Source organism: Parasteatoda tepidariorum, chromosome 6 (assembly GCF_043381705.1).
Source record: "Parasteatoda tepidariorum isolate YZ-2023 chromosome 6, CAS_Ptep_4.0, whole genome shotgun sequence".
Taxonomy (NCBI): Eukaryota; Metazoa; Arthropoda; class Arachnida; order Araneae; family Theridiidae; genus Parasteatoda; species Parasteatoda tepidariorum.
In genome coordinates, this window is record NC_092209.1 from 6,289,927 (window position 1) to 6,316,901 (window position 26,975).

General features: G+C 28.7%; 2 protein-coding genes across 6 annotated transcripts in view; both read right to left on the reverse strand.

Moving 5' to 3' along the window:
* LOC107439260 (coiled-coil domain-containing protein 92) overlaps positions 1-26,975 on the reverse strand; it is an 879,443-nt gene that overhangs the window by 596,328 nt on the left and 256,140 nt on the right. The gene's annotated exons all lie outside the window — the stretch shown is intronic.
* LOC107447901 (nuclear pore complex protein Nup188) overlaps positions 1-26,975 on the reverse strand; it is a gene marked incomplete in the record, with an annotated part of 82,481 nt that overhangs the window by 9,255 nt on the left and 46,251 nt on the right. Inside the window, 13 exon segments of the mRNA XM_043052409.2 lie at positions 2,928-3,002; positions 3,456-3,593; positions 4,569-4,712; positions 7,067-7,168; positions 8,848-8,916; positions 9,006-9,128; positions 11,713-11,819; positions 14,323-14,483; positions 18,031-18,104; positions 19,186-19,260; positions 21,896-22,030; positions 22,887-22,962; positions 23,280-23,399. Coding sequence (XP_042908343.1) covers positions 2,928-3,002; positions 3,456-3,593; positions 4,569-4,712; positions 7,067-7,168; positions 8,848-8,916; positions 9,006-9,128; positions 11,713-11,819; positions 14,323-14,483; positions 18,031-18,104; positions 19,186-19,260; positions 21,896-22,030; positions 22,887-22,962; positions 23,280-23,399 — 1,399 coding nt within the window.

The window sequence follows — 26,975 nt, forward strand, 5'->3', positions numbered from 1 at the left end:
CTACAGTTGTAGCAGATTTGGCTGATTTTAAAAACTTTTCATCAAACACTTGTCTTTAGCAAGGCTGAATCATTTGGGACTTGGCAATCAAAATTGCCTGCAAAGTAGACGCATTCATGCTACCCCTAAACTCAGTCTTATTTTTTTCGCACTAGACTAAAAAGTCTTTCACAGGCTGCATTACTGTGAGGAAATGTTAAAATTCCTAACATCACCCGTGATAATCTCGCATATTTTGGTTTTCCTGGAGGACCTTTCTCTTTAGAGAGTTCTGCCCACTGCTTATCAGCTCTTTCATTATTTATAGTAGATTCAGGACATTTTTCAAGCTGATAGGACAGAAACTCTGACTCGAGAGTATCAACTGCATCAAAATACGATTCATAATTTTCTCTAAGTAGCATAGAGGGATATAAGTCAATAAAATATTTCACAGATGAAAATGTCTTCTCAGTTTTTTTAGACATATCAGCAACTTCAGCATGTTCTAATAATGGCAAATTATGAGGGAAATTAGCAATTATATAATCACAAGATGTACAGAAGTATTTTCTCACATGAGAAAAAAACTCTGTTCTTTCTTTGTTAGAGAGTTCTTTAATGGGAGTCCTTGAATTCAGAGCCAACAACTAACTCATAATCTTTTTTTTGGCTCTCAAATATGTTATACCTAACATCAAATACAGAGCTTGAACTGTTAATAACACTTACCTTTACAAATCTACTTAATAATTCAGTGAAAAAATTTGCAAGTTCACGTTTTGTTTTGTGAACCTGAGGTTCTTCATATTGAAACAATATGTTGAATTTTTCAAAAACGATAAAGAAATTTTTTAGAAAGAAAGCTAAAGAATGATGCAAATTAGAACTAAGGACGAGAAAATTTTTTCCATCTCAACCTAAAAATTTCTTTAAGTTCTCTTGAGAAACTTTTGTTTTTAAACCTTGCTTAAACTCATCATTTGACTTAATTTTCTGTTTAGATTTCATCTTTTTTGAACAAACTGAGGTAGTATCGGAAACCTTGTGCTTAGTATTTTTTATTTTAGACCCTTCACCTTCTGTTTGAACATCTTCATTTGTTTGTTGCTTCTGTAATTTTGGTATTACAAACGCCGAGATTTTTGGTGAGAAATCTGTAGTTACTTTGCTCTCAGAACACACTTCTTTGAAATATAAGAGAAGACTTCTCCATTGTTCAAGTAAGCGAGTGATACATTTATCAAGGGATAACCATCTTGTCGCACAATGTTTTAGAATTTCTTTACCACCTTCTTTGTCAAACATCTGAAATTTTTTAAATTCTAATTTTCGTTTCCCACTTCTATGAAAATAATAATAAATATCTATAAGTAGGTCATCAAATGAAATGGGCAAAGTCTTTGCTCCTTTTTCAGCCGCCAGGTTGATCAGATGACAAAGGCAGCCAAAAACTAACAGATTAGAATGATTTTCCTTGAGATATGCACCAACTCCTCTGTTTTCCCCCATCATATTCCTTGCATTATCACAGGAAAACGATAAACAATTTTCCCATGGTATGCTGGTTCAGAATAAAAAGCACAAATTAGATTGGCAATATTTTGACCTGTACTCGAATCATTTAAAACTGGCAAAGATATAAGAGTGCAGCTCAATAACTCCAACACATAATCGAAAAATGTGACCACAATTGGATACATTTGATTGTCCGACGAGTCATTGCTCCCATCTGTCGCTATGTTAAACACATTAGTCTTCAGCTTTTTTACAATTTGCTCGGAAGTGTTATTTGCAATTTCTTGAACCAAATAACTAGTTTTCGTTCTCCCGCACGAGTATTTTTTAACCTCCGGAGAATTTGGAAACATCGCACAAAACAACCTTGATGCATGGTCCACAGCAGCTAACGGAATATTGTGTTCAAGGAGAAATCCTGTGAACAATAGTTCGCTTCTAATTGATTGTAGATCAATAGTGGACGACACAAAATCGGAAATTTTTGCCGACTTTTTCATATTTGTATACGCAGTAGCATGCTTGGCTGTTTTCCCGTGTGAAATGATATCACACTTTCCGCCATGTGCTATACTAATGTCTGTATTGCAAGCAACACATAACGCGCACGATGTCCCCTTTCTTGATTTTTTGATGAAATCAAATTCTTCATTATAATTGTCGCGAAAACACTGACTTCGCCAAATTTCTGACATTGTTTCAGATTACCATGTGGAAAAACATTCAAAGCTAAACTCAAATCGAAGAGATGCGTTCCGAGTAAACATTCAACACCGGTACGGTTGCAAGTAAAAGACAAGGAGTCAGGAAGCTAAAATTTCCTCTTGGTGTCTCTGAAGCGACTGGTACATACGTCATCAAATATACGAATGGAGCTAGAGTCGGAGCAAAGTGATAACGTGATTTGATTGGATTTCGCCAATCGGACATGGATCGCTTTATAGAGTAAAAGAAAAAAATACGCTACGATGAAAAATCGGAACATTTTGACTCCAAAATCGTATTATCGGAACAAGGCATAAAAATCGGAACCGTTCCGATAAAATCTGTACACTTGGCAGCTATGCTATGTACTTCTCAATTCTTATGATGATATTTTACCTCACCTAAAAGTGTATCACAACATTTTAGAGACAGTCTGCAAATATTTTTTATCATTTCATTTAAAGTAAGTAAGAATCTTTTTATGTCATAAATTGACAAATTGTACTTTGTTTTTAAGTTCCAAACAATAAATCGGAATTAGTTTTCTAATTTTCAGAATTGTGGTAAAATGGCCATTAACATATTCAATAAGTTCATACAATAAAACCTCATTGTGACTCATCAGAAAACAATGAAATCATCAATTCTGAAGAATAACAATAGCGATTAAGTATTTTCTCATATTTACTTGACTAAACTATAATAAAGATAAGCTAATAACAAACCATAATATAATATTTCAAGAGCTCAGGTTTGCTTAAAATTGCTATTGTCCCATACACACAATTACAAACATCAACCTGAAAGAAAAAGTAAAATGAAAAATTATGTATTTTATTTTTTAAAAAAATGCATTTAAAATCTACGAACAAAACAAAATACAATATAAAAATGATTATACACAATAATATACGCATAAAGCAAATAAAAACAAAGAGAAAGAAAAATTACTCAATTCTTAGAAATAAATGGTTGTTTAATTAAATGTAGAATTTAATGAAACAACATCCATTATCAATATTAAATTAGATTTAATTAGAAGCAATAATACTTCAGAAAATTATCAAAGGTAATATTTTAGAAAAATTGCAATGACCTTTTTTTCTAGTTGAAGAGCAGATCAGAAAAAAATAGGCCAAATTGCTCTATTTTAGATAAAAGGACAAATATTTGTTTGCTTTTTTGCAGAAAAAAAGAAAATTATGAATTATAGGACAGCTGCTATCACTAAAGAAAATAAAAAAATTTCATACCAGGAGTACATTGAGAGATTTGGGATGTTCCAGTTTCCAAGCAAGTCGATGAGAAGATAATTGCAAAATGAAATTTGAGGTGAATATAGCTTCTTGAATGTCGTCTAGTCGAAAACTAGTTTTCCCTTTGTGTAGACTCTGAAATGATAATAATAAAATATTGAAAAAAAAGCCCTCATGATTAAAATAGATAAAAAATTAAAACTTAATAAACATTGACATAAGTTTTTCAAAGGTGCCAACTTCCTAAACTAGATATCAAAAAACAAAAGTATAATAACACAAAAATATGTACAGTTAGAGTTTATAAATTTCAAACTAGCACAATTTTAACGTGTTCATACTATTTGATTCCTTATAGGTACATAAAATTAAGTATGAATTTACTATTAAATAAAAAAAAACAACACTAAGATAAAGGTACTAAACCTAAAATTATATAACAATGAAATTTCATGCTTCAAAATAAAATGTTAAAATCAAATTGATCACCTGGAATCAATAATCTGGTTTTTGGCCGTTATTGTCATTTTATCATCCTGCATTTGAACAATTTAAAATATTTACTCATAGCATTTCAGATATAAGTTTATGTTCCTTTGCTTTTTAGAAGGAGAGAAGGTCTAGGTTTCAGAACAACTTTTTGGAAAAGGAATTTCTTCGGTTATTTTTTATTTGTGTCTATTATATCATTTAACAAGGAACTTTTCACAAAAGTCGTGAAATTTATTTTATTGAAGTTGTCAAATAAAATGTACTACTTTTTGTAATTTCCCTCTCTTTTCAAAAGGTTTAAAAACAGATTTCTGACAAAATAGCAAATATATTGATCAGTAATAGAAGTTTTAATGCATAATAAATAAATGAAAACATACTTAGGGCGAAATTATGAGTTTCTAATACTCCAGAAATTCCCAGAGTAAATTTGTTGTTAAATAATTTGTTAAAATAATTTGTTGAAATTTTCCATGAGAATTCCAGATTTTCTCATGATATTTTAAAATTCATTGAAAATTCCACATTTTTTTTTTGAGTATTTTAAAATTTCTTGAGAATTCCAGGTTTTCCTGTGGTATTTCAAAATTCTTGCAGAATTCCATAATTTGAACTTACTAAATGCATTAAATCTTGGTGAACTCCAATGAAATTCCAGCAATCAGGTAAAAAGTAATTTCCCAATGTTTTAAGTAAAACCGTAATGAACCTCAAAAAAGCATAGTAAACATCAATTTGACTCAATTTTTGTTTCTGAGATACCTAAAAAAATAGTAATTATGTAAATATCATACATACTGCAAAATAATAATTAACATAGTCCATTAAAACATATTTAACCAAATACTTATCTAATTATGGTTTGAAAATATACAAGTAACACTTTAAAAGTAAAATAATTAATTTTTAACCATAAAATTTGTCCTTGCTTTGAAAGTCAAACAGTGTGATACAAACTTATTTAAGGATGTATTTTGAAGGTTCTGTTGCCTTATGAAATAACACTCTTTCGTGAATGTGATATTTTATGATGCATTTCCTTAACTGCTGAGAGTAAAGTCTATGAATTTTTTTTACAATATGTTACATCCAGTGGTCAGAAACACTACATCATTTTTGTAGCTTACTACAAACTACTTTGGAAGTGTAGTAACTACTTCACTACTTTAAGCAGACGAACTTAATTTACACTTATGTTCAAAATTGTTTTAAATAAGCTGGCTTACATTAAATATAAGAGAATAACTAAGAAGTACTTATTCATGTTTATATGAGCCAGTAAGTGTTTTGGAACAGTTTCAGACAGAAATTTAGAACAAATGGGTCCACAAAAAGAAAAGAATATATACATAAATTCCCTTTCATTTCTTTGATTATCAATAGCAATGCAGCTTTAAACTTTATAAATGTAAATTCTAATACACTAAACATTAATATTTTAATTACAATGCTAGCCTTGATTTATAATGTTACTTTGGCAATGTGGTCAAATTTATACAAAATTTTACTTATAATACATAGAGATTTCCATTAAATATATCTAAATAAAGTAGTAATTCCTTATAATTTTATTTCTCCACTTTTATACTTAATTTTTTTGTGCATTGTGTTTATGGCTGTATGGGTTAGGTTATAATTAGTTAACTATTCCAAAACTTACTTGTAGACAATATTTTTGCTAGCCTACATTAAAGAGAAATCACAACGTGATCTTTCTACAAATTCCACTATACAACACATCACTCAGATCGTTTCCACAAAGGCAGAATAGAAAATTTAGTATAAAAATCTTAAAATTTATTTTTAGATATAGTATTTTAACTATATAATATGATTTATAACTATAATATATTCTAAACTTTCATTGAGAAAACTTAATTTCATTATTTTTTATTGTATAAGAAAAATTAAAGTCTTAACGCAAAACATTCTCGCAACAGCCTATGTCGGGCCAAAGGATAAGGCTTCACTATTTCTTGATCAGTTGGATGATGTTGGCATTGTGTTCAGAACTGTGCACCAGTCGCCTTTACTCCCCAAACAAACTGGTACCCATCAATCTGAAGTTAGAGGGGCTCTAAGCTGTCATTCATGACAATCACTATGAAATATCATTGCTTTAACCATTGAGCTAGTGACGTTTATATACAGTCGGACCCTGATTTAACGAACCCCTATTTAACGAATTTCGCGATTTAACGAATTTTTTTTCAACCCCAGCAAAAACAGAGTCAAAAACCCCTAATTAACGAATAATTAACCCCGGATTAACGAATTATTTCAGCATCCGGAAAAAATATTTTTCATTAATTTTGATCAGAAAAGTATTGCATTTTTTTGTATTTGACAGATTCTAAAGGGAAAAAAATCTTTCCTGGGAGGAATAAAATAGAAAAAGTGCATATTCGTCTCAAACAAAAGAAAAACTCGTAACAGTGAAAGTCGTGGGTAGGTGGGCAGAGTCAATAAGACATTACACTTGCAAGGTCATTTTCCGGGGGTTTGTCACGTGGACTATGAGTCGAATAGGAGATTCCTTTCTTATCTTAGATAGTCGTTTATAACTAGTAATTTTTAATAATACATATGTACAAAAAAAATTTCTTTTTGAACCCCGATTTTACGAATTACCCCGATTTAACGAATAAAATTTCCGGTCCCGATGAATTCGTTAAATCGGGGTCCGACTGTACATACTTAGTTTTTAAATAAATTCTTGAACCACACCTGCTCTGGGCAGCATGTTTTAATTAAAGAGAAAATTCTTTAAATAAAATTTTCAAAGATTATAATTTTTAGATTCTTTGAATCAGTATTGTTTTTACTTTTGCAATTTTAAAGTTATATTACTATTTTTGCAAATTTAATTGAAATTGTTAAAAATAAATAATAATAAGTATATTTATACTTATTATTATTTTTTCATTAGTTATGCAATACTTCCAATCCAATTTTTGAAAGTTAGGGATCACCTTGTGACTATTTACCAGCCACATACATCCCCAAACAGCAGGTTGTGCATCTTTAATGTAGCCAAACTGTACAATCTAATAGCTATAAACTTAAAATTATTAATGTTGTAGGAATAATTTGACAAAAATAAATAATGAACTTACTGTGCCTTTTCTTCTTTCAGAAATCTGTATTTCAAAGTCAATATTAGAGAGAATAAGAATCATTTCAGACATAAAACCAGAATTACATAATGTTTCAGCAGCCTAAATGTAAAATGTTTGAAATGTTTTAGTTTTAAAGATAGCATTTTTTTTGTTAATAAAATATAATAAGACAATTTTAAGTTTAGCATAAATATTTCTGAAATACCTTTTGAGAAATAAGAGTATGATACAATTTTGTAAAAGAAATTATATTTCAAAACAAAATGTTTTCACACATTCTTAATTTTTCTTGACTGTTATTTATATATATATTTTTTTCAAAATTAATGAATCTGATTTATAATTTTTAAGAAAATCAAGTTCAAGGCTGTTTTTTGAAAGTTCTGTCATCATATGAAATAATGCTTTTTTGTGTAAATAATATGCTATTTTCGCAACTGCTGCATGTTTTCAATAGTTATCCATGGCTGTTAGTTAAAGTTTAGCCTTGGCCAGTGCCCTCTATGCTAGTTCAAAAAAAGGTACAAAATGCCAATAAGAAGAAAAATCATAGCTCTGCATTAGAAATAAAAAACTTTTATGATGCATTTTTTTTATTTAAAAAAATAGATCTGGACTAATGCTGCATTAACTGGTCTCATAAAAATGTTCAAAGTTGAGAATTATTCATTTATTTTGATAGTTTTCAACTAAGTGGAAAATTCTTATCAATTTGATGAGTTTTAAAAAAATTTAATAGCTTTTAAAGTGGTCATTTGTTTGTTCTAAAATCCAGATAATTCTTCCCCAAAAGATGTTAAATATGCAGTAAAATTCATAGTTTTGCCTCAAGTGTAAGGCACTGAAGCAGTGTTGTTTTTTTTTTTTCCTTAGTGAAAAAGATTAAAAAAATTGCCAAGTTTTCAATACCATTCAAATATTTTATGAGTCAAAAGTGCACTAGTACACCTAAAGAAAAAGTTTTAAAAAAGAATCATGCTAATTAAAATGTATTCCAAATAAAATACATTTTGTATCCATACATAGATTTGAAAATAGCCTTCGAAGAATAGATTAATGGAAATATAAAGCAATGATTTAGGAGTCGACCTGGGTTTTATTTTTAGGGCCATTTTTTTTTGTGAAAATATACTATTGTGCGAAATGAAAATATTTTTGTGAAAATTTCATAACCTTGTAACAGTATTTAATTTTCATTGTCCCTATATTTTGGGCACAATATCAAAAGTATTTTAAAACAAGTGCGCACCATAATTTGATAAATAATATTAATAATTTTATAAAAATAAACTTTGTGACCACTTTTACAAACATTTATTATAATTGTAAAGTCAAAAATAAAACGCCAGTTTTATAAGAATTTGAATTTTCTGAAGACGTCTTAAAATGGCAGCATTTCCAGTTGTTCTTACATTATTCCTCAGAGTATAACGCTGCATGGAAATAAAGGGGGAGTATAAATAATAATATTATTTCTTCAAAATTTTTTTCAGATACCTTTTTCTTGTGCTTAGCCCACTACCGCATCAGAGATTTTTTTTTTAAACTGCAGATTCTAACAAAATAACTTTCATAAACATTTTTCACTAAAGCACATGAAACATTTTTCTGTAGGATCAATATTCCGTAAGATAATATGAAGGGTGTGTTAAAACTTCATTTCTACAGTTTTCTTGATTATATCTAATATAGAAATGGGTTCTAACAGTAAGAACTCATACTAAGTTAGCTGATTAAAAAAAAGTAAATTAATTAAAAGTAAAGAAAATGCTTCTTACCTTTTTATCTGAGGACATAGATAGAAAAAGCACAATTATTGCATGAGACAATTCTATCCCAACTTTAAACTAAAAGATAAAATTTAAAAAAAAAGAGAGCATCAGAAACAAGTTAAATTTCAAGCTTGCCACAAATATAAATTGAAAATACAACTCACTTTCAAGCATTTGATTAATAAGCTCACTAAGAGAGGTAAAATGGAATGGCTTTTTAAAATAGGTAACCAGTCCTTCACTTTTTGAACTAACTCATTAAGGAGAATAATTATCACAGTAGGAAGCTGCATAAAAACAAACAAAGAACACGATTAGTTTCATGAAAAAAGAAACAATATTAATAATATTAGTTTTATGAAAGGAGTATATTTTTTTTTTGCATATTATTTCTTTCTCTCAATGCCAAATTTTAAAAATTTTTACACTGCACAGATGCTAATTTTCAGCCAATAATAAGTAAACTTAATAATACTCAAGCTCATTTCAAAATTCCACGATGTTTATTTTCAGTGGATCACATCTCATGTTGACATATACAGCAATGAGCAGGCGGATAGACTGGCCAAGGAGGGCTGTTACCATGCTAATCCTTCCTCAACACTTATCTTCCTAGAACAACAATCCATAGTTAATTCTGAAATTTCAAAGGGGTAGAAGTTTCCTAATTGCCATCACTGGTAAATGGGCAAAGAGCCAGGTTCTTCATTCGCCCTCAATTGTGGCAGAGCTTCTAAAACCGCAATTTCCAGATTAGCAAGCGGTCACACAAAGAGTCTCTCGTTTTTAGAAGGCAGGAGAATCTTTGAGGTCTGCTCCGAATGTCAAAGTGAGCAGGCGTCTCCTGAACACATCCTGGACTGTATGGGACTTCCAGAGAGGACATATACTTATCCCCCCTTCTGGTCCTCAATTTCCTTAGAATCGACAGTCTGATGGACCTTGTCTGACTTCGTCAGGCATCTGGCGGATAAGCCACAAGGTGACTAAAAAGTGTAGTGATAAACTTATAGGGAAGGCAGGGTCTAAGGAAAGTGTGTTGTATAGTGGACCGTATCTTTTTCTGACAAGCTTAAATATTTCCACCACACACTCGAGGAACTTTGCTTTCAGTATGTGAAGTTGATACCAGTACCAACAGAAGCTATCTGTGTTGGTGATTACTATAGGTTTTCCAGGCATGTTTCAGAAATTTTTTTGATTTTCTAGTTTCTGTATAATTTTCTTCAATCTACTAGCGGGAAAATAAAACCATAAAGCAGTAATTTCCAAGATGGCAGAAAGCCTCCAGCGCGGCATCGGGTAATGCAGATTATTTAGCATCCTGGTTTTCATTCTATTGCTAAGGAACAAACAAATAAATCGCAGAAAATTGGCCAGACTATTTTATAAAACATCTCTAACCCTGTTTCGAACAAAAATTTGAAAAACTGAATTGAGGAAATAATTATTATTATTATTATTTTTTTTTGTTACTAGAAAACAGACCAGCGTAGCGTTTTATTTCAGTATTGTATAACATTCAACTTAAATTTAAACACAAAGTTTTTCTATATAATTTTTTAAGGACCTTATATTAACAAATTTGGTTACATGTATGTTAGCTTAAGCTGTATTTTGTACAATAATAATCTCTGTCCGAGTGTGCTGAGATCGCAGACAAATTTGGATTTGTGAACGTAGCATGCTTCAGATTCACACAGTATATTCTGCTAATAGGGTCATATCCCATAAACAGTACTGTTATAGTTAAAATGTCATTCACACAACAATAAAAATTCCTTTTTATAATAATCTATTTTCATCACAAAAATAAAAAAGGGTATACTTATTGCACCTTTAATCAGTCTCTGTATTGTACCTATGCAAGATTTGTGTAAAAGTTCTAGTTAGCACAAAAATTTTATTACTCACAACAGGAGAAAATTTTTACGCTTCAAGTAAAGCAGCAAATGTTTAAAAAATGACAATAACACATCATTTGGTATTGCATTAGTGATTAATTCAATCTATTTTAATTTATGCAGGCTACTTAAAATTAGTTTGGATTACAAGAGAAAATAAAGCAACCAATTGACAAAACTCAAAATGGGTGCCATCCAAGGGCCTAGTTACAACACCATGTTTTAGCATGGATCAACGTTTTTTACTTCAAAAAATATTTCCTTTTGAAGTGTAAATTATATTTATATACAAGCAAAGAATCCATTTCTTACAAATTATTTTATTCAACCCACTGGCAGTTAGCAAAAGGACAAAATTGGAAGAATGTTTCACCCCTTTACACTATTTCCCTATCTAATAATATGGAAAAATAGGTTTTGTTACGCAGAGAAGACTGCAGGTCGAAATCTAACTTGTTACGTGCAAAACTGTCAGTGGGTTAACTAACATAAAAAAATTATTTTTAACAAATAAAAGCAAAAAAAAATTTTTTTTTTTACCAAGCAGTTATTTAAACAACAACAGTTTTCATAAAAAAAAGAAGTTAAGATTGGTTAATATACAACACTGTCCCCAACTTGCTTTTCTGAAAAGGAGGATTTTCATTCAAGATAAAAACTAGATTTTTAAATGCAAAATAGTTTATGTTTTCACATGCATTATTTTTAATAGTATTATTTTAACAAGAGAAAAGATTTTTCTCTAACTTGATAATATCACAATCAACCATAACTTACTCATAGGTAGTGATATGTTCAGAAGAGAGAACCAGGTGATTGAAACTTTAATCATACCCAAAATAATTTAAAACTACATTATTTGATTGTTCAAGTTGAATATAGAATGGAATAATCCAGTTTCGACCTTCTTCCAAATCACTCGATCCCCCTTCTGAATACATCACAATTCATGGGAAAATATGCATACCTTTAAAAATCCTTCAAGGTCTTTAGGATCTACAGATCGATGTATCAGTTGAGAGGATGTTTTTAGTAACTGGCAGCAAGGATTTACCCACTCTTTAATGTTACTGACTAAAAAAAAAAAATTTTAGAACAGAATTATGAGATGACCCCTATTTTTTTTCTGTATCATAAACCAGGAGTTACTACTCTGAAGTTGCAGAAGATTAGAAAATTTTAGCAAGTAATATTTAATGAAATAGAATCAAATAAAATATTAGAATTCTATTCTTTTTCTCCTTCGAAGTTTTAAATAAGTAATTTATCAAATATTATGCGTAATTTTTAAAAAAGGAAAAAAAAAGCAGAATTTTGATTAAAACAATACCGAATTAGATAACAATTTTTGAAGTACAAATTATTTTTCGCAGAAAATATTGTTAGCTTGAAATTATCATCAAAGCCACTGCAAATGAGATAATATTCCATTTTTTCCACAAGAATTTTTGATTTTTGAAGTACAAAACAATAATACTGTGAGAGTGAAACAGATTTCTTACATATCTACTGTTTTTTTGAATCAATAAGCACTTTTGCTCAAACTGATCACCTGAGGAAGAATTTTTCCCCATATATTTTGTAGAAAATTGTACAAAAAATCTAATTACAATAAATTTGTTTTAATATAGAATTTTATGAACAAAGTGAAAAATTCAATTTTCTCAAAATTTAATTTAAACAAGTTTGAATTACCTATGCTTAATTGAATTAAAATAATGGGAAATTCAAAATCTAATTGAAATATTGTAACTAATTAACTTTTGTAATAATATAATTTGATAGAAGCTAAGCTAAAATGTTTAAGAAAGTAAAAATACAGGGACAGCAACATTAAAAATATGAAATGTAAGTTATTTGTCTCATTAACCAGTAATAATAAGGATACTCTGAATAGTTCTTTGCATTAAAGGTAAAATATAAATATAGTTCAATCGAAACTGAGTACTAGGTTTTTTTATAAGTACTGTAAATTTATGAATTCAGAATATTTTAAATAAATTCAGAATTATAAATTTTAAATAATTTCAGTAAATTCAGAATATGTTAAATAAATTTTCCCTTTATAAGTTTAAATATAGTATTTGTAAGGCAATATACAAATAAATAGGGTTATACAGCCAAACCCCACTATAGTGAACCTTCAAGGGGACCAAAATTTCACTATATCCATACTGCAAACAATTTTAACTAATTTTTCCGAACTGCTCCTTTTTATTACATTATTTAAATAAATTACCTATAAAAAGAAATTCAAAAATGATTAAAAAACAATATGAAGTAACAAAAAATGTGTTAACTTTTATTTTTCATTACTCTTCGTCTTGGGTACAAAAAATTTAGGGATGGCCCTTATTTAGAAATGGGAAACTGAGATAGAAGTAGCAAATAAGAAAAAATACTTACGGCTACAATCCAATCAATAGATAAAAATTGGTATATGTATTTTATGTAGAAATTTCAAAAACACCAAAAAATGAAGAAGAAAAATCAGTCAAAGACAGAAAAAAGTTCATAATATCCAATTTCCTCTTTCTTTCGGTTCACGATATCCACAAAAAATAATATTATATGTGTATAGCAAGACACAGGATCAAATATTTCGTTCACTATAACGGGGTTTAACTATATTACTTATCCAACATAACTAGCACAGTAATATCGTTTTGAGTTTTTAAGCACTGTGCACAATTACTTGCAATTTAATAAAGTGAAGTCTTTTTTTCCCTTTTAAAATTATTTTGCCGTAAATTGTACTCTTATATAACACAGTGTACTTAATGGGTTAAAGAATTTTCTGCCGTCAAAATTAGTAAAATGGAAAACAACAATCATGTTATATAAAACCATCAATAGACCAGAAACTTGGGCTACGATAAAATTTCATGAAAATCGACAAGCCATCTTCGAGGAAAAAGTATTGAGAAGGATTCTGAGTGCAGTGAATAACAATGGTACATGAAGGCACAGATCCAACAATAGAGAAGCAGATATTATCAACTGTAAACTGCATGAAATTTGCTGGTTGCATCTACTACTCCTTAACATCCAGAATCTTTCATTTTAAACCGATTGGAACAGAACCAGAGACAAGCCTAGACTAAAATAAATTGACTGCCTTAATGGAGATTTTGAAGCACAAAGAGTGAACAACCAAAACATCCTGACAAGGAAGTAGCAGAATAAAAAAATTCTAAAAAAAGACCTTAGCCCACAAAAGGCTGTTAAGTCAGTAAAAAAGAAATATGTAAAAGTTTGTTAAGACTGGGTGGCTACATACACCCAGAAAAAAAGTTTATCTGATTTTTTCAGAGTGGTTCCAGAAAGGAATCTTTTCACAATAAGATGCCTATATATGGGAGAGCGTGTGTGCAATATTGCAATAATACACAAATATTCCAAGTGCTTGTTGAAAATTTGAATAGGGTATAAGTTAAACTGGCTTCTCAGAAAAGTAGATAATTCAATCATAAATACTGCTCTGATTAATATACACACACATCAGTCATAGTAACTCTTATATCACCTAACTTACTAAAGTCAAAATAGCCATAAAGAGTAAAATAATCCAACTAACTTTTTTCATTGTGTTTAGAAAATATTCGAATGGTGAACACAGCTAAAGAAATAACAACCAACTGTTCTCGCAGATGAATGGTGTCAATATTGGAAGCAACTTCAGAAATTATTTTGTAAATAGGATTCAAGTCTTCCTCTTTTACAAAAGCTACATAGTCCCTAGAAATAAAAATAAACAACTATTAAATTTTATTCTATACAACAATTACAATGACAGTAAACTAAAGTTACTGAACCACCATTTTTTTTTTAATCAATTGTATTTTCAACTCCATTGAGATTTAAAAAAAATTTTTTTTTGACAACAGCAGTGATCAAATCAATAAGTGGCAAAAATGAGATAATGTATCAAAGTCATTTATATGCCAGTTTTGTTTTTGGGAAAAAAAGAAGGCCAAGTTAATATATTTATGGTGGCTACATTGTCAAAAGCTATTTATATTGATTGGGGATTTCTTCTCCAGAAAGAAAANAAAAAAAAAAAAAAAAAAAAAAATTGAAGTATTTTCAGGTTTGCCTTCCCAATAACATTTGGTGCTAAGTTTGTTTTCACAAAAAACAATAAAGTCCGGATTTTTGTACTGTGGCTGAATATTCATGTTACTCATTTTATAACATTTTGCACTCATTAAAAGAATAAGAAACTTCTGTTCTGAAAACTGCAAAGCCCAAAACAGTTTCAGGACTATCTCCAAAGATCTTTGATCTAAGATGACAAACATCACTGAAGATATTTGTCATCTTTTCCATAATTTTTAAAAACACATGAAAACCCCAAAAACTCTTAACACTCAAAGAAACAATTAAAACATTACTCAAATTCAAAAAAAGAAGTAATAAGAAAATAACTTTTAAAACAAGTCAAAATGTAAAAGTGCTAAAACCAAATTTGTCTTATTTTAATATTTTAGAAAGTTTGAAACACAAATCAGGCAAAAAATGAAGAATTTTAAAGATATGTATGTTAGCAAAACAGCACTTCATCAGGGGACACACTGTCTGCCAACATACAGGAGAGCCTTTCTGCCTCCAGTGGTAATATCAAAACCTGACTGTGCCCGGAGGTCAAATAATGGATAATAAACAAAATAAGAATAAGCAATTAAAATATCAAAAATTTTAAATAATCTTTTATAACAAGTATTTGAAGAATATATGTTTAGAAATTTTTGATAATTATTTGAGTAACGAGGACATTAACAGGGATGATTGGATTAATTTAGGCAATGTAAACATTTTTCAAAATTATCTTTTTAAGGGTACTTGTTTTTACAGACAAATTCAAAGTATCTCAATGGGTAATTATCATTTGAGTGCATTTGCTAATAATTTCTTAAATTTTTATGAATAAAAATTTTTACAACATAATTTATAAATTGGTTTTGATTTAATTAAAGATATTTATCCTAAAGAACTTAATTTAATAAAGACCAATTCAGATGAAAATAGTGCTAATTTTTTAGATCTTGATATTAAAATTCATAACCAAAAAATTTTCATGGGTTTAAACGATAAAAGATTTTAAGTTAAATGTTATTAGTTCAGCACATTTTAATTCCAACAACACTTTAAAGTTTTTAAGAATATTTTGATTGGTTAAATTATTAGGTTTAAATTTATTTGTAATAATAAAATGGATCTTCTTTCAGCTATTGAGAATTTCAAAGTCACATTAGAGAATAATAGTTTTGCTTTTAATTACTGTCATTATAATTTTTTATTTCAAAGTATTTTAAAGATGTTCAAATAATTCGGCCAATATTGAAGCCTGCATAATATTTCATTGCATTCACATATCAATTTTTGATTTGTTAATTGCTTGTTCTTATTTTGTTTATTCATTTTGAGGCCTCCGGGGTACAGTCAGTTTTTGGTATTACCACTGGAGACAGAAAGGCTCTCCTGTATGATGGCAGACAGTGTGTCCCCTGATGAAGTGCTGTTTTGCTAACATACATATCTTTAAAATTCTTCATTTTTTGCCTGATTTGTGTTTCAAACTTTCTAAATGATCAAATCAGCTATTTTAATAAGCTCTAAAAAGGAATTAATTATTAATTCAATACACTTGAACTACAAAATAGCTGATCTCCAGGAAAGTTTTTAAAACTGTTTATAAATTATGCACAGGTCCTCCGATTCATAACAGTAAACAGAAAAAAAGCCTGAGAAGGTCTGAAACAGACATTTAAACAGGCTTTGGTACATTTTCTCATTTTTGCTAAACATGGTCATTTTGAGTACCTTAGATGAGCATTTAGATATTTTTAATAATTGCAAAAAGTGGATTCTAATTTTTTGCTATTTTCGCACTGAATTAAAATCAAAAGTAAAGAATAAAAACTAAAGTCTTTAAACATTCACACAAGAGTAAACAAAAAAATCATACCAGAAAGGAGTTTTAATAAAAAATTATATGTTTGTAGCATAAAAACCTTGAACTAATCTTTTTTTTTTTAAATCTAAATTCTTGCTCTTAACACTAAACAAACCATGACCAGTCAAAAGACTGGTTATTGTATGTTGTATTCTAAGGTGTTCGTATGTTCAGTGTTAGTTTATTATTCAAAATTAAATGCTTTCTCACACTTCACATCCACCCTTTTAGTTCTATATTTAGATAAGTATGCAAGTAACATTTTACGTTTTAACTGTTAAAACTATAGTATTCCTCGACCAATTTGAAGGGCCAATTGTATTTACTAATGTTTCCCTTTCTGCATATGATTTAAAGGACTATTTTGCAAGATTTTCCTCAATTTTTATTCTAATTATTACCTTATTTATTCTTTTATAATATGTATCTCACGGTACAGAACATTAAAAAAAATTGATTGAGGATTATATTTTTAAAAATTATGTAAAGTTTCAAATTATATTTTTTAAGTTTTACAATGCAATAGAAATGGCAGGGATGACAAATTTGTTCTACTGAGGAAAAATCGCAAAAAAACCCGCCATGGAAGAAATAGATTGCTTCCAACTCAAGTAAAAGAATGGTAGGAACTCCTTATCCAAAAAGAATATCAAATATTTTAACACTTTTAAAACAGTTTAAAATTGCAGTCTAGCTTAAATAAAAATAATAATGTTTATCCTCAAACTATTTATTAAATCATTTTTAAATAAGCAAAAACTTAAATGCAATAATTGGATTAAAAAGAATTAAGAATTTCCTAAGAAGTTTAAATAACTAATTTAACAACAATTTTTTTTAAATGTAAATCGTATAGTAAAATCTAATTTTATAACTAAAGAACTGTTAAAACATAATAATCAAAGTTTTACTTCATATACTAAACATATAGGTTACTAAGAAATGCATATTGAAATCACGATTACAAATAACTAATAAATTTTTATAATGGCTATTAAGTATGAATACTCAAAGCAACTCTTAAATAATAAGATACATAGATTTTAAAATTCTGCATAAAACTACAAAAATAATATGAAAATAATTTTTTTTATATAAACCATTTTATATTAAGTATATGAGAATAACTTTTAATCTTCTAGTACTATATAAAATTTAACTAGTTTAAACTTCAGCTACTCTTATAATCATTCTAAACACTTGCATTTATCTTTTTTAGTTTTTTTCCCATTTAGTCCAGTTTTTTCCAGTGTTTTGGAAAAAATGGGTCTTTTTTCCAGACAAAATGCCAACCTTGAGACAAAGAGATAATCCAAAATTCATACTTACTTCTGCCAATGTCGAGATAGCATTAAGAACAATTCAGAAAGTAAAATAAGTATCTGTTGGTTGCTTTCAGTCAACTGAAAGAAAGTAAGACATCAGTAAAATGAAACATTTGCTGAATGAACATATGAGTTACAAAACATGCAAAGGTTATAAGTATTGTCTTTTAAGTTATGTAAAATTCAGAACGTATGGAAAAACTGCCTAATTTATCATCAGAAGGATTGTATTGTTTTAAAATCATTAAGATCTGAAATCCAAAATTATTAAGAAATAAATTAATTAAAAAAATGTTACCAATCTATCCTTGCAATACTAATCCCCCCCCCCAATATTAAGTAGATACTCTTATAGAATATCTGCTTTTCATGATTTCATTCAAGGAGAAAGTAGTGCATATAAAGGAAAATCTACACAAAAACATGCAGATTCTCAAGAGAACAAAAGACTAGAACAAAAACATAATTTTAAATTTAAAACAAGCATTGTGAATTATTTAGTAAATAAATAATTCTAGATACTAAACAATTTAAATGATAATTTATAGCCCTTAACACACACATGGGAGTAATAGGTCCAAAAATACCTATAAAATCATTAAAAAGTAAATATATAAAAAAAATTATGTGAAACTATTTTGCACAAAAAGAAAGCATTTAAATTATTTACTTACTTATTTTTTATTTAAAGTTTTGTACAATGACAACCCAACAAACTGCTAAACTTATAAATTATGATTAAAGAGAATAAAATAAAAAATAAAATAATGTTGAAATTTTGAGCAAAAATAGACCTTTTTTTTCTTTTATTATTTTCCCTCTGGATTTATTTCTTGTTCTCTATTATTTTCTTGTAACCACGTTAAATAAAACAAAAATATTTCTTTGCATTAAATATTTCTAATTTATTTTAATTTTCATTATCTAGACCTGAGTGAAAAAAGTTAATTACACAATAGTAAGTTATCCATATTACACCTTTCATTTATGGTTACAGTTTTATGTTCATCTTGGTCGTTTTTTTTTTTTTTTTTTTTTTTTTTTTTTTTTTTTTTTTAGTGACTTGCTACCTAAAAATGGTTGAGCATCACCTACAATACAGAGAGCTCGAGTCTCCGAAATATAAAATCAAAAAATAAGATATCTAAGATAACATTACCTCAGATGTAAATTGCTCCAAAATATTTTTCAATATTTGCTTTTTGGAATCCGATGTAAACAGAGCAGGTTCATACTATTAAAAAAAATTATATATAATAATTATAAAAAAAGACAAGAAATTCATAAAGAAAAATCACAACTGAAACAACAAGAGAGATGACAAAGTATTATTTTTCCAGTAAAGATTAACTGATTGGAAATATATATTTATGTTGTATCAAAGTTCAGTTATTGTTGATAAGGGAGTTTAAAAGGAAAAATTAAGGCTAATTGTTTTTTAAAAATCAATATGATTTTATTAAATTGTTAATTAATTTTTTTAATTAAACATTGTAAAATACAATTCCTAAGATGCTGGGCGGAGAGGATAAACGGCACTAAAAGAAAATCAGTTAAGATAAATGTTAATGATTTTAGTTACTGAAATAAGAATTTATAAAACAAAGTTAGCTCATTTTTGTGTTGCCATAGACATGATTGCTTTTATTAAAAATGGTTTACCTGAGTCACAGAGGATAAGAAATTTTTTTTAATTGTTTTAAAACGAAGCCAATACATTGTCTAAAATATTTAATACATTTTGTTAATATTTATAATACAACATTTGTGTTGAATATTGATTTGTAAATAATATTAAATATTTCTAGTTTATAATAAAATTAAAATTTTGTTGCAGATATTACGTTGTCGAGTCAATTTATTCTTAAAAGATTAATAATAGGTATGTTAATATTTTTCCAATTATATGCATTCCAAAGAGATGTTAGGCAAAAGTTGCAGTTGAGCATGTATTTTGTTGACTAAGACAGATCATGTATAAATTTGGAGATTTTTTTTCTCTGGTACTGCTAGTTCCTGCTGATAATACTTTTGAAGCTTTTAAACAATACAGTAGGGAAAACAACAATAATAAAATAATTTTAAAAACATAATGAAATGACAACTACAGTAGATTAGAACGTCGATTATCCGAGCTAATTGGGACGGCTCGTACCTTACATATCGGAAAACTCAGTTAATAGAAACTGTACATAAAAAAGTGCCTGATTTAAAATCTTTCAAATGAAAAACAACAGAATGATTTTCGAATGAAAAAAAATAAGCATTTATAAAGTTATGTTTCACAGCTTAACAATTTTAAAAAGGAAATCACCTACTAGTAGTAGATTTTAAAAAGCAAATAGAAATTTTTCTGAAACTATTTTTAAAATTAAACTTCAAGATGCATTTTCAAAACTAACACAAATCTCAAGAAATTATTGCAATTTTTTAAAAATTTAATATACATTAATTTGCGAATTTTACATTACTATTTCTTAAAATACTCTGTAACCTTTTATTGCAAAAGTACAATCTGATAACACATTGCACCTGGTTTTCAATAGGGCCACTGGAAACAAAGTATTGTTCGCCGCTGTTGACTTCTCAGGGTGCAATATTTCTTGGAAGTTGAGTGTTTTTGGGGGCAGTAGAGCTGGACAGCAAATTAAAAAGTGTGGTCTTTTTCAGGGCTCGTTCAGAAAAAAAAAACAGACTTCATTAATGGCTTGGTTAACAGAAATCTCAGGTAATGGAAGCTCAGTTAATCGAGTATAAATTACATCCTTGTATAGTTGATATTTCTCTGGCTAATGTAACCAAACAGTGGTTGGATTTTGGACAGGACATGTGAGATTGACAGTTCAAAAATATTCAATATGAAAACGTTTAAAACACTCATAACTACACAAAAAATAAATAATTAAATTTAATTTTAAATATAAGCTCAAAATTTGACTCGACTGATCCGATCGAGTGTGGCGAAAAACAGCCTGAATAACAAAATAGCCTTTTAACAAAACAGCAGCTGTTCAGCTTATTTCCTTGTAAAACCATAATATCTAGTTTTAAATATTTTAAGATTGATGGGTTAAACCATTTTAAATTTAAAATTAATTAAATACATTTAAAGACATGGACAGGAATAGAAGAAACAATAATAATAATAATAAAAAAAAAAACAGGTTTTTTTTTCTTTGAAAAAAATATAGGACAATTAAAAATAATGCATTACATACATTTCTTTAAATATGATCATAATCATTTAATAATCAAAAACTTGCCTTAATTAATATTTTTCTTTATTCAACAAAATTACACAGATTTTATTCTTAGATTACTAATATCAAAATAACATATTTTATTTTTTTCATTTACGGGACAAAAATTAAATTATGTATTTAAAAATTATTTAACTATCTCTCCCTTTGGAGTTACTTTTTTATGGAATTATTTTCTTCGTCAAATTTTCAAATATTTGTGGCCAGCATCAATTACAGTCTGAGATGCCTTAATTTTTCTTACATGCATTTTCTTTTCATTCCAGTCATGAGACACTAGCTGTCTGTGATTGGATGCTAAATACTCTCTCTTGCAGATCAGAAAATTTATCTGTTTTTGCCTATTCTTCCTGCTTTCAAATGCTGACTAAGAGTTTATAAAAACTATTTACTACTATTTCTAATACTTTGGAAAATAAAGAACAATAAAAGACTATTTTGCAGAAATAAGATAATATAGGACATTTTTTAAGGTTTAAAAAATATAATAAAATATAGGATTTATAATGAGACTTTGACCCCTGCATGGATTCACATTTAATAATAGTTCACTTATAAGTTAACTTGTTCTTTTTACAAGAAGAAAACAAAAACAGATGAATAACTTACTACAACAGTCACTAAAAGAAAGTCTCTCCAAGCAGTTAAAAGAGAAAATGAATCCAGTGAAGAAGGAGGAGCAAATAAATCAAGTTCCATTGAAGTTTCTTCAGCTGGGTCACTGTGCGGATGGCAGTGAATGTTCTGAAAGCATTTAAATAAACATCCTCTTAATATTAATTATTACATCAACACAAGAAACTGATTTCAAAGTTTACCAATTTCAGTTTAAAATTACAATATTTTTTGCACAAGGCTACTTTTGTGTCGGTCTGGTCTTAATCATTTGAGTACTTGCATTCCAAGAAGACCTCCCATACCCACACCTCCATACCCATGTGACCTATGACGTCATCAGCAATATGGAGTATTAAAGTTGAGCTAAGTTTCTCTACATAACTTAAACTGTTAATCAACGTCAAGTTCATTAAATACAGAGTCGTATAGCACACCAAATTTGTTGAAATATAATTTGTTCCAGTCTACTTCTTTTGCCTAACTTAAAATATTGTAACCGTGATATATTTTAGTTTTGTGTACCTGGCAACTTTGATGCATAATAAATTTATTTATGTTCTACATAGCTTTGTGTCGGCCTTTTGGTAAATATAGAGTGGCAGAATTGAAATATATGTGAAAGAATTTAGAATGTGTCACTTAAAAGAATTGATACTTGACGGGCTTGGTTTACTCGAAATAGAACGGAAAGAACAGTTGCTAACGTAAATAAATGCCACGTTTCAACAACCAATCAGGATCGAGATATCCACACTACCTCATTTGTAGGTATCCCATTGAAATAAATTATTTAACATTGTTAAAAATTCAATTTTAACGAAAGGCTATAATTTTTCATTAATATTATTCTATTTTAAACGTATGAACTAATTTCTTTTATTTTTCTGGTTATTTTAAATTGGATGGCATCAAAATGTAAAACTAAAACACAATACAATATCGGCCTGCCCATTAGCAATAAAGTATAAATACATTTTCTTACCTCAGCCCATTTCAGCAATAATTTCTTTTCTTGAATACTTTTCAAAACATTTTGAACAAGTTGGTGTAAGTTATTCCTAATATAAATTTAAAACAAATATAATGCTAAAACAGAGAACATTTAACATAAAAACAACATCAATTATAAACAGAATTTTTGGGTTATCTGAACAGAAAATAATCACAATCAGTATAGCAAGGTTCTACTCTTATTTTAATTAGTAAAACCTCAACATCTTTATAGTATTAATTATTTCCAGGTTAACGGGGTGACACCAAGCAGTTTCAAAAATCAAAATTAAATTGAAATGGGATAAAAATACAATTAGGCATAAAGATAAAATTAAAATATTGATTAAAATCTTATAACTAAGAGTGTAAAAAAAAAACTTACCGCCCACTATAAAATATTTCCAGAGCAAGAGTTCGGATGATGTAGGCATTAATTCCAGGAGCATCCAGAAGTGATTCACTGTTTAGAATTGAATTGCAGGTCAAATTCCAAAATTGCTGACTGTTAAGAAAAAATACAGTTTTTTAATAAAAACATGAACTTAAAAAATAAAGCAAATAATAATAATAAAAAATATTAATGATAATGTAAATAATAATAAGGAATTAATTCCAAGGGTAGCAATTGTTCAGAATTGAATTGCAGGTCAAATTCCAAAATTGCTGACTGTTAAGAAAAAATAATAAATACAGTTTTTTAATAAAAACATGAACTTAAAAAATAAAGTAAATAATAATGTAGGAATTAATTCCAAGAGTAGCGATTGTTCAGAATTGAATTGCAGATCAAATTCCAAAACTGCTGACTGTTAAGAAAAAACAATAAATACAGTTTTTTATTAAAAACATGAACTTAAAAAATAAAGTAAATAATAATAATAATGAATACTAGTGATAATGTAAATAATAATAATAATGTAGGAATTAATTCCAAGAGTAGCGAATGTTCAGAATTGAATTGCATGTCAAATTCCAAAATTGCTTACTGTTAAAAAAAATTATGATGCAAGTAGTTTTTATAATAAAATCAATAAAAATATGATCTTTCACTAAAATTAAGGTGAGAAAATATAAAAGCAGAGAAGAGACTTTGAGAGGTCCTAACCGAAACATTTTGTGGGGCCTGTAGGAAAATGGATAATTTAGAATCATATTAAGAATTTTGTCTCATATCGATTATATGGTGCTTTAACGCAGTGGTTCTTAACCTATGGGTCGCGAAACATATTTCTTGGGTCACGCTGAGTCAAACCAAAAAATTTAGTAATGCACCAAATAATAAGTAATACCAACACCTCCTAGAAGAAGTCATTGTGGCTTACTCAGCCTAGGCTTAATGAGGTACCTGGGTAATTCCATACCCTTAATCCTCGTTCATAATAATTAAAAATGGCACACGACTCAAAATTAGTTTAGCATATCAAGGTGCAAAATTAATATAAGAATAAAAGATACTTATTAGTTAATGTTTAAAATAAAAAAGAAAATAAAAAAGTAAAAAAGAATTAACATAAGGGCCCTCTCTAAGAGCTGCTGAAGAGCTGTCAGCCGAAAAGGGGCGTGTCTTATTGCCATTGCGAAGCGCATTTTAGAAACAAATTTTGTCTTATTGTTAATAGTGGAGTGATCAAGCTGCAGTGCTTATTGTAAAATTGTAATCACCCTAATAATGGCAAAAAGTGAATGCAAGGAAGCATTTTTAGAATTAGGTTTTACTTGCATTTATGATCGAGGAGTAAACAAGCCGCAATGCGTGTTGTGCAGTGAAATATTAATTAATGAATCGATGAAACCGAACAAACTTAAAAGACATTTTGATGCAAAACATAAAAATTTTTCCTTTGAGGGAAAAGATCGTACTTTTTTCGAAAGAAAAGAAGCCCATTTAAAAAGACATCGTTTGGATGCACCAAGTAGTAGTGGTTTTATAAATTCTGCCAAACAAGCTACACTTGCTTCTTTTCATGTGGCTTGGCATATTGCAAGACAAAAGAAACCCAATAATATTGCTGAAAAACTTATAAAACCTGCTGCCATTGGCATGGCACGTATCATGTGCGGAGATAAAAGTTCAAAGAAATTACAAAAGATACCATTATCAAATGATACAATTCGCTTACGAATTAATGATATGTCATTTGATATTAAGAATCAACTTATTTCTGCTATAAAAATTGCTGGTTTATTTAGTATTCAACTGGATGAAACGACAGATGTAAGTAAAGATGTTCAACTCATGGTTTGCGTGCTGTATCCAGGTTTAACAGATATACTGGAGGACATTTTATTTTGCAAACCAATGTCAACAACAACTAGAGGTGAAGATATTTTTCTTATAGTCGATTCGTTTTTTAAAGATGAAGGATTAAATTGGAATCAGTGTTTCAGTATTTGCACGGACGGTGCAGCTGCCATGACAGCATCTCAAAAGGGATTTTCGACAAGAGCAAAACAAATGAATCCACAAATTATATCGATTCATTGTTTGTTACATAGACAAAATCTTGCTTCAAAAAAATTATCACCCGAATTATGTATCGTTTTGGATGAAATTGTTGCGGTAGTCAATTTTATCAAATCAAGAGCTCGTGACTGTAGAATTTTCCGCGAGCTGTGTTTCGAATCTGGTGCAGAATACGAACATTTATTATATTATTCTGAAGTTAGATGGCTGTCCCGGGGCAAAGTTGTTCAAAGAGTACTATCATTACGGACAGAAGTCGAATTATTTTTGAGAGAAACAAAACACCCATTAGCATCTAAATTCTCCGAGTTGAAGTGGATTACTCAAGTTGCTTATTTGTCAGATATTTTATTTGAAATAAATAATCTAAATACGTCTATGCAAGGACGTAATCATACTATTATTGAATTAACTGAAAAAATTACATGTTTTAAAAATAAACTCAAATTATGGAGAAATAAGGTTGAAGTAAAGACACTTGCTTCATTTCCGACTCTTAATTTACTTGTTGAGGACAATAATATTGATATCACAGATTTTGAAATACAGAAAATTAGTATTAATCATTTAGAAAAACTAATAGCAGACTTAGATCTATATTTCCCTGCAGACGATGTTTTCAAATATAATTGGGTTCGAATACCATTTAATTTTGATGTAAGTGATTTGCATGAGGAATTTGTTAATATTAATCAATTTCAAGAACAATTAATAGAAATACAAAGTGACCAAGCACTTCAATACAATTTCTACAAAAACATTGAATCTTTATGTGCTTTCTGGTTAAAATTAAAAACCGAAAAGTCAATAATTGTTAAAGAAGCCCTAAAAGTATTATTGCCCTTTTCAACAACATATGTGTGTGAAGCTGGTTTTTCGGCTCGGTGTGTAATCAAAAACAATTACCGGAACTAGTTAAATCCTGAAATAGATATAAGGTGCTCCTTGACAAGCATTCAACCGAGGTTTGAAGATCTTTCTAAATGTATTCAAGCACAAGGTTCTCATTAAAACTGTATGACTTGTATTTAAAATTTAAAAAACTTAACATATGTATTGATATTTCTTTTTTTTAAGGAATAAGTTAAAATGCCAATTATTTTCAAAAAGTTATAAATATATTTTAATTTGGTCAATAAAAATTATTAAAAACACTTGATTATTAATTAAATTTTCCTTAGATCGAAAAGTACTTTGGTTTATCTTTATTATTAAAAAAATTAAGAAAAAATTTGTAAGTTAAAAAAAATCATCATCGTAGGATTGAAGATTTTTTAAAAATACGACCTAAAATAAAGCAATGAAAAAATTGTGACTTTTTTTTGGGTTGCGACATGAACATATTTCTCAAATTTGGGTCGCGGCTTAAAAAAGTTAAGAACCACTGCTTTACAGGACCAAATGTTAAAAAAAGGGATAGAAAAGGAACCAAAATGAAAAAGGGTACTTTACAGGACCAAATGTTAAAAAAAAAGGGATAGAAAAAGGGCACTTTACAGGACCAAAACTCTAAACATACCGCTTTTATAAAACTTCATTCTAATTCGTCCCAAAGGTGCTCTCTGCGGCTCTGAGAAGGCTAGTTCAGTTTTTGAACACCCATTTTGTCAAGCC